This window comes from Manduca sexta, chromosome 18 (genome assembly GCF_014839805.1).
Source record: "Manduca sexta isolate Smith_Timp_Sample1 chromosome 18, JHU_Msex_v1.0, whole genome shotgun sequence".
In the NCBI taxonomy this organism is placed as follows: Eukaryota; Metazoa; Arthropoda; class Insecta; order Lepidoptera; family Sphingidae; genus Manduca; species Manduca sexta.
In genome coordinates this window covers 5,612,103-5,621,106 of record NC_051132.1, presented here as the reverse complement: position 1 = coordinate 5,621,106, position 9,004 = coordinate 5,612,103, and the positions used below count along the sequence as shown (strand labels likewise).

The following is a 9,004-nucleotide window of genomic DNA, read 5'->3' as shown; positions in this document are numbered from 1 at the left end:
CATTTTATTTGATAGTTGTCATATTAACCAGCTAAAGTTGTTAGTACTCAATTTGTTACCATTCATTTGTATAGATTAGAATGTGACTTATGTTTTGGTCGCTTTACACATTTATGTGACGAATAATATTTACTAAGTTGTGAAACAGGCCCTTAGTTTTTCATTAAAGACGAGTAAATTGGATGGTAAATTATTCATTGGTTTTAGAAATTATTTTAAAAATTGAACTCTATTTTCAATACTGTAAAGTCCAAGGGACATTTTCAAAACTCTATTTTTGTATATTTTATCCGTACCCATCTCCCCGTATACCGTACGTCTCATATCATCGCATATTGGTAGACGTCAAATTTTCATAACGACACCCCAACCTCCCCCGGGGAAATGGGGTGAAGAGGATTCGAGGGGAGGATATTACACGTGTGTTTTAGTGTATCGATGATTTTGTGTTACTTCGCGGCCTCGGAGCTGTGAAAATTTAAGGCCACCGGGAAAGTCCAATAAAGTTGATGACGTCACTGACATGAACTTCAATTATTTTATGCCGTATCGCCTTGCAAAATGTGTTTTAGCTGTGTTATAAAATATTTTAAGAGAATAATCGGATCGTAACTTTTGTATAATTCCCTTTTATACGAGTTATTGAGGTTTTTAAATTTTCTTTCACATTTCCATAAGTTTATTGATCGTAAACACAAAACATAATAAGTTCTAATGTAAGTAACTAGAGACTAAAACCGATTAGACAGGTCTTTAAAATAGTTGTAGAATAATCAATAATAATAATACTAACTTTTAGTCTTCATTTCTTTATGTTCTTAAGTCTTTAATAAAGATTAAAATAATAGATCATTCGCAGATCAAAACTACGACGACAAAAATTATAACATATATTATAACTTTAAACATTTCGAAGAAATGTTGCCTTAATAATTAAATATTAATTAATAATATGCAGATTTATAGTTTTACAACTTCAAAGAAACGCCATGTCGCCTTTTCAAATATTTATTTAAGACGCCACAAGATCAATACGCGCCGAAAAGGAATTTAAAATATTTAATTAAAACAACCTAATTCACACTGAGTCATTTAAAAAATATAAAATATAATAACTATCCAACCGTTACACGTAGAAAATCGTGTATGAAAGCCGCTACCTAAAAACCAGTTAGCAGTTAATAGTTATTAGCATTTTACAACTAAAAAAAGTAATAAAACACTTTTTACGCTTCCAAAACTAGTATGGAAACGTTTAAAATACCATCATGCGTTTATTGACAAAAATAACGTCATAAATACCATTGTAAAATACCAATTACAGGCTATTAATCAAACTCCGGTGGAGATGAAAGAGTAATGAAGATATCATGTTAATGAAGATTGTTTGTTTAATAAAACAACAATAAAATTAAATACGTGGAGTATTACGATGTCTATGAGTTACCGGCTTTACTAGTACTTTGATGGCTTTCATTTTATGGTAAGGCAATGGTATGAATATAATATTTGAACTAGGTAGGAATGTTTTGTATATTTACAAAGTACTTTTTCTCTTATACTAAATACTTGTTGAATATGTTTTTCTCTATTGTTTTGTATGATAAAGCCATGTTAATCTAGGTCTATTGGATCAAAAAATATATATACACTAGAGTAAAAAACGACCAGATAAATTAAAAACGACTATAATGTATGGCATTCAAGTCAACAGCCAAAAATAAAAAATTGTAAGCTAGTATTATTTTATATAAATTTATTCGATTACATACATTTTAAACAAAATTTTCGCATGAATAAATATCCCATTATCCGCCCACTACAACCGTATAAAGCTAGTAATTCACTATACGATTTGACAAGTGAGACGATTATCGTATTCATATCGGATAATAATGTCGTAGCGAATGCATCGGTCGTCAAGCCGATATCGGAGGCAGTCATACCACAAGCCGGATATATACTTACGGTCGACAAATCGGAAAGTATAATCAGATAGTGAATGCAAGGTTTTAGATAAACACCACATCAATCATTAGGCGGAAGTGTTAACGTCGAGTATTCAAGCCGAGACAATAGAACATGGCAGCCAACGTAATTACACGGAATTACATTATTAAACTGATTATGAGTGATTCACTGCGAATTGTTCAGGATCAGTTTTAGTCATATTTTGAAGTATGGCATGTTGTAGATTGCAGTGATGGAATTTTCCAAAAGGGAACCTGACACAACATAGGTATTAATATCTATAAATGCGGTCTGCGTATTGTTCTAAAGACAATTACAATCTACATAAAGTCTACATAAAAAGAAGCCGACAGGAATCTGATTATAATATGGACCCTTTGCCATTGCTAGATTGAAATTATGGAGACAAAATAAAATAATAATATAATTAATTATAATTTACAATAATTTTATTAAAATACCGATCGAATGAACTATGAAATACCAGTTCGAACCGCGCCAACAAATAGTTTTAATCGAATGGAAAATTATGAAAACAGAAATTATAATATGTCGCCATTCTCGAGGAATGCCCCCAAACCCAATATTAGGTACAATATCCACCTAAATTTTACCCTTATACAAAATTTTGAAAATGATGTTTATTTCTTCCTTACGGAAAAGCTGCCAATATTGAAACTATTTAATGCAAACTATGCCCAAAGACAAACAATTTTCCAATCTTCACACTTCAAATAAGACAATAAAGTTTCTAAAATGACCAATAAACTTATAGTAATAGAGGTAAAAGACCGCGTTTGGGATTTGCGGTCTCATAATGAGCTGAAGGCGGAAACGGCGACGGCCATTAGAAGCACTTGCGGTCTGTATCAAGTATCGATTGGCAACCGTCGCTTGTTATTTTGTACGGCCATTTCATCTTGTCAAGGGTAATGACCTCCTACGACGGAAATAGAGTACAAATTTTAGAATAAACTTTGAGTTCTGAGTATTGGAATAATTTGTACCCGTTGAAGTTAAATTAATCGGTATTGGATATTTTTGTATTAAGCCATGCTTAATTAATTGCTATAAAAACTGACAAGACATGAGTCTAGATAAGTACACCCACACAGTACAGACGTTTTTATGGTTTCATTCGTGATTTTTAAAATTTAGAGTCTAGCGATGAACTGCCAAGTAATACACACAAATCAGTATATTTTTTTAATTGTCCTGAAATAAAAATCCTATTAATCCAAGTTTTAATACACCTATTATAATTTTAACGTTCCAGTTACAGTAAGTAACCATACAGTCGTATCTGAGAAAAATCTTTTTCGTCTAATAATTATTGCAACAGAAAAAACACTCCAAATCATTAATGAGTATTATTTTGTCACTTCCCAAATATTTCCGGCGCACGTCCGATGTATTTTGCGAGCTGTCAATTACAGAGCGGGCCGCTTCCTTGTCCGGCGACGGATCACACGCGTCGGGTTTCGTAGCGACACATAATTAATGCTTATATTTTACAAAAACATACTATTAGATACGACTTTTTCGAAATAAAAATGTTCACGGAAATAGGCAAGTCATAAAGAGATTAAATATATGCGTATAATTAGTCAAATATATATGCCTTATATTATTTATTTGAACAGCCAACAAAACATACACCTTACATAGTTTTTTTTTAAGAATTCGGTAAGTAATTTCTGCAGTGCTGTTTCAATTACAGGCTGTCACAGCATGAACATTTTAAATACATAACAATAAATTGGCTGCACCATTGCAGTATATTCTATGTAAGACTGAATATAAACTTTTAGGTTCAATATTTTCTTTTTGAAGATAGGATATTATTTAGTATGTAATATTTATTTTTTTACCATTTGGCCTACTAAAATACAACTTTTATACTTGCATATTTTACATCGGATATTAAATAAAATAAATACAAAACATATGACATTCCAGTTGCATAACTCAAGCAGAGTACCCAGTGTACAAAGAGAGAAAAGACAGTTTTTTTTTGTTATGAGGTGTAATAGTTGAGAATACAAATTAGTGGCGCCTATAATTTTTTATACGGACTTCCGACAGATAGACAGCTATTGTCTCAATTACACAGTAGAAAGGCACATCCATAATTCCACACCGGTGGTCGCAAAAACTGAGATATCCTGCTGTTTACACGCGCCGCTCCGGAAGACATAAATTATCACGTTTTTACAATATTGATGCTTTTGTACTTAGGTTTAAGACAAATATTTTAAAATAATGGGTTTTACTGTATAAATGTTTATTCTTTCGTTTTATAGAGCATTGCAAATTCAGTATAAAAAGGAATAACTACCAAACTATAGATGAATAAGTCTTTTATATCCGTAGGTTTTTTAAATTATAAAAACTTATATTCAAAGTATAATAATTGTCATTCGACTGTAATATTTTCTTCAAGTTAATTATACAAAAAGCATTTTGTTTCAAAGTAGCGCGCAATCTAAGACAAACGTAACTCGCTGGAAAAAGTTAATCCAAACAAACCGGATTTTTTTACAAAACCAATTTTGTGTCACAACGAGAAACAAAAAAGATCTTGTTGAGCGGCCGGCGACAAATTATAGCGGGCGAGGCGCCTGCAATCTCACTCCGTGGGGTAAGGTCAAAAAACGAAATAGTTTCTCGTGTGTCATCGCACGCAACACCTAATTGTTGGGATGGGGAACCTTTGAAGCCGAACCTTTCGAGAACATTTCGAATGGTTCTATTAGTTGATAATTTTGTGCAAAATTTTGCGAAAACTAAAATGTTATCATAATTTGTATTATAGGATCAGCAAATTCATTTAGTTTCGTAAATTTGATTGATAACGATTAGTTTCCTATTTTGCATGGAAGTTAAGTGTTAAATCAAGAAAGAACACTTTAAAACAAATATTTATAGATATATTTTGCCGTAACAGTAAAAAAAATAACTTTAGAAAAAAACATGAATGTAGACTGAGCTTATGAATATTTTGATGATTTAAGCCTTAAGTTATTTAACTTTACTATATAAGATTCGGTGAATGTGCTGATGTGTAATATGTAATTATGTAGCCAGTATTCTTTGAAATCCCTAAAGCAGTTCCTTCGTGAATATTTAGACAAAGCGAGAAAGGCCAATCATTTCCGTGTTACTACTAAATTATCGGCATCTTCAGGCTACATGCGAAAAAAAATATATTTTATCTACACTCTAGAGTATTCATTTATTTTTTATTACCTTTTGCTCGCGGTTCCGCCCGTGTTTAAAAGTTTCTCTGGCATTAAAGTCCCGCTATATATTTTTCCGGAATAAAAGGTAATTAAAATTTAAATAGCTATTATAGAAGCTATTGCAGATCATAATTTATCTCTGTGCCAAATGTCATCCAGATCCTTTCATCTAGATCCGTGCAGCTGTTCTAACGTGATTGCGCTTTTATAATACTTATTTCTATATATTTATTTATTGCTAGCTGTGCCTACATATATCAGCCTGTTATGCCCTCCCGATATATCTTCCCGTAACAGACACGTGCCTCGCGGCGTCGTGGTGCTATGAGATTTCTAACTAAACAAAAAAAAACTTAATTTCATGGATCGATTTTGATAAATAGACACTATTCGGAATATAGTTTCATTTCTGTCAATAATTACATTTCGAATTCAATTAGCGGTTTTTGCGTGATATGCCGGCAAAAATTTAAATCTACGATTTTATTGCCCAAAGGTATTTACTGATATAGGTAATTTGTTGGTGTGTGGAAATGCCATTGTTATAATTTTGTGCTCGATGGAATTATTATTATTGATTTAATTATTTGTACATGCAAGTTTTTATTGAAATATTAATTACGCGGAACTAATTAATAGCTATAGAAGCAAAAATATCGCGCAAATATCCTATTTTATAGGTAAATCTTGGTTGATTTTTATATTAAAAAATGTATACATGAATATTTGTTCCGTCTACGAAATATTTTATCTTGTTCAACATTTGCGTCTTCAATACAAAACAATATTGTGTTTCATGGCGCTCAAATTATTTATATGCGTCCTATGCATGGCAAAAATTTTCAAGCTAAATGCTTATTATTAGAGTTTGATATGTTACTTACATTATTTAGATAACAAAAATACACAAACAATACCTATATACATAATAAATAACAAAAAAGTGCGTCGCATGAAGACAAATAGTTAATAGTTATAATAATACAAAAAAAAGTGAATACGACACATATTAGGTATAAATGAAAAATAATAAACAAACAATAATAAAGTATTTCACGAAAATTAATATTATACGGTACGGTACGGTAGTCGAGGCCATTAAAAAGGAAAAAATAGTCTTAAATATTTTTTATTAATAAAACAGAATGTTGCTACTGTTCACAGAGGCTAACTATTATTCCACTTTAGAGGAATAATGTATGCACAATGAATAAATTAATTTGTATTATAGTCGAGATAGGTGTTTTTAAACAAGTTTTAAAAGAAATAAAAATCTAATAAACATTCTTATAAATTATACTTTTAATTAGCCGAAACGCCAGTTAACATTAGTTGTTAAAATATGTTATAAAACAGGTTAGGCAAAATAGCTAAATCTTTATGATATTGGTTGATTAAAATTTAGAAATATACTCGAAGTCGTAATTGTGTAAATATGTTTTGCTTTACAAAGTAAAATGCATAAGTTAAAGATAAGTAACAATTGGGTATTTAAAAAAATATATTTAAAGTCGCTTTCGTATTTCGCAACTTTATCCGGTTCAAAATCATACCTAGGTAAGTTTTACAGACCTTTGTAAATTTTTTATTAATTATTGATTTTTTTTCTATTTAAATATTTAAAAAAATCTCACCATTAAGTCTATCCTTAACAACCTGATGAGCAAACGCGGCTGCAGCTGCTTGCCTCATGGGGTCCAGCGCCACTCCCCACGCGCCCAGCGCTCCTAAAGCTCTATGAGCCGGGACTCTTACCACTCCCGGGTTATTCGTGAACCCATACCCAGCCCCAAGTCCTAGACCAGGCCTCAACAATAATCCAGAATTAGGATACAGACCAGGCGTGTGAGAAAAATTTAATGGCAAACTAGAACTGTCTTTAGCATCATCTTTAGCACTCTCTGATTCAGTGTCCTGGTCACTTCGATCATCACTTTCGCCTGAATGTCGACGCTTGTCTATATCCTCGAACTGTTTACCTAATAGCCGAGATATACTAAAGGGCAGGTTGACTCTCTGCTGGGTGTCGGTCAGATGCTCATTGGGGGAGTCATGGTATCTGTCGTGGTAGCTGTGCTCTGAGTCCCGGTCGTCAGAAGCTATGCTTCTGTCACATTGGCCTGACAGCCGGCTGTCAGAATCCACATTGATCTCCTCCTGGTCATCGTCAGAATGCACCGATGACATTTTTTCAATATCTAAGTCACTAGCACTGGAAAATATCTTCACCGAAGTAAATGACCGGTTAACATTTTTTCACACTTTTAAATGATGAACTTCTAATAAGAAATGAAGATCGAACGTGTGTCCGTAGATGTTGAGTACGCTCGCGTGCCACGCTCGACCGCGCGCTACCGAATCGTTACACACAATATGGGCCAAAACGGGCCAATCACCAGTATCCCCACTTTACGGACGAACACGATAGTTTGACCGCACAAACGCCTCAACTATGCCCGTTGAGTGGAACAGTTTCCAACAAAAGCTTAATACGATTTCCAAACATAAAACTCGTTTGGACTCACTAAGTTAAACGGAACGATACGTGCCGTCCCTTTCTTGGCGTCTCGTTCCAGTCGAACCCCAGCGAAACAATCATCAAAGTAATTTTTACTTTAATTCCAAGGCATAAAGACGATATTTTAAAAGCAAATTATGCGTGTTAGCTTGCTCCAAGCAACTTTGTAACGACGTAAACACAGCAAAGATCGTTCGTTGAACAGGGACCGATAAACTGCCTTCAAAAGGTGTTATGACGTGCTAGAAAGAGACGGATACATGTATGTCAGAAGGCGTGGCCCTTTGTCTTGTAACGCGTCATTTAAATCCAGTTATGGCCTGACAAATGGTGTACATATTAAGGGGGGCAATGTTAGGAAACTATTTTTGAATCTTTTAAGACAGTTAAATTATTTACGTTCGGCGGTCGACCAGCCTCTAACAGAGTAGACAATGCACTTTATAATAAAATAGATCCCAGGTTCCATGTTATGGCCATAGATAAGTAGGGATAATGTATCGCTGAAGATAGTTACTTTATGGTATTGATTCTGACATTCGGAGTGGTAAAGGGTGTTAGATTATGGTCTTGCACGATAAAAGATGTATGGATAATGATTGCTTTTATTGTAATGGTCGGGAGCTATTGTGTTTATATTGGTTTGTAATTAATTAATATTTGAGTTGCACGCTTTGTCATTTGGGTGACAGATTGACGTTGAGTGTGTTTGAAAAATGTTTCTCTATATTTTTGCGACGATTTCTTATATTCTGCCTTTGAGTATTTTGTACTATAATTTATATTTTGTTAGAATTAATTAATCTTTTTATTTAAAATAGAACATTATATTATGTTTACTATAACATAAATTAACCTATCATACCTATCACATCAAGTTCGTTCTAGAAATTACAAGAAGTGATATAAAAAATAATTTAAAGACCAGACATATTTTCCCGAAATATTCGTTTACTTAAGACACTAGGTTCTAATGGAAGTGCCAAACCCGTGACCTTTAGTTTATCTAGCAGTATCCATTACCCAATGTAAATCACCTTCTGTAAAATTTATTTTGCTTTTGAGCAGAGAGCAGTCGTTTGCGGTTTTGATTCTGTCGTCTATGATCAAATTGAAGTAGTAAGTTTATTCAGTATATTATTATTACTTTTTATTAGTATATTTATTTTTTAGTATATTTTATGATATTGTAAAAAAATTGAGTGTAATCTGTTTTGCGTCTTAATTATATATGTAAATTAATTAATATATAGGTATTGCTTAAAAAGTAAAA

General features: G+C 32.7%; 1 protein-coding gene across 1 annotated transcript in view; it reads right to left on the bottom strand.

The window, feature by feature from the left end:
- The window catches only part of LOC115443360 (T-cell leukemia homeobox protein 2), a gene marked incomplete in the record, with an annotated part of 33,779 nt that extends 26,095 nt beyond the window's left edge, over positions 1 to 7,684 (bottom strand). The window contains 1 exon segment of the mRNA XM_037440281.1: positions 6,853 to 7,684. Coding sequence (XP_037296178.1) covers positions 6,853 to 7,400 — 548 coding nt within the window.
- Positions 7,685 to 9,004: the final 1,320 nt, after the last annotated feature.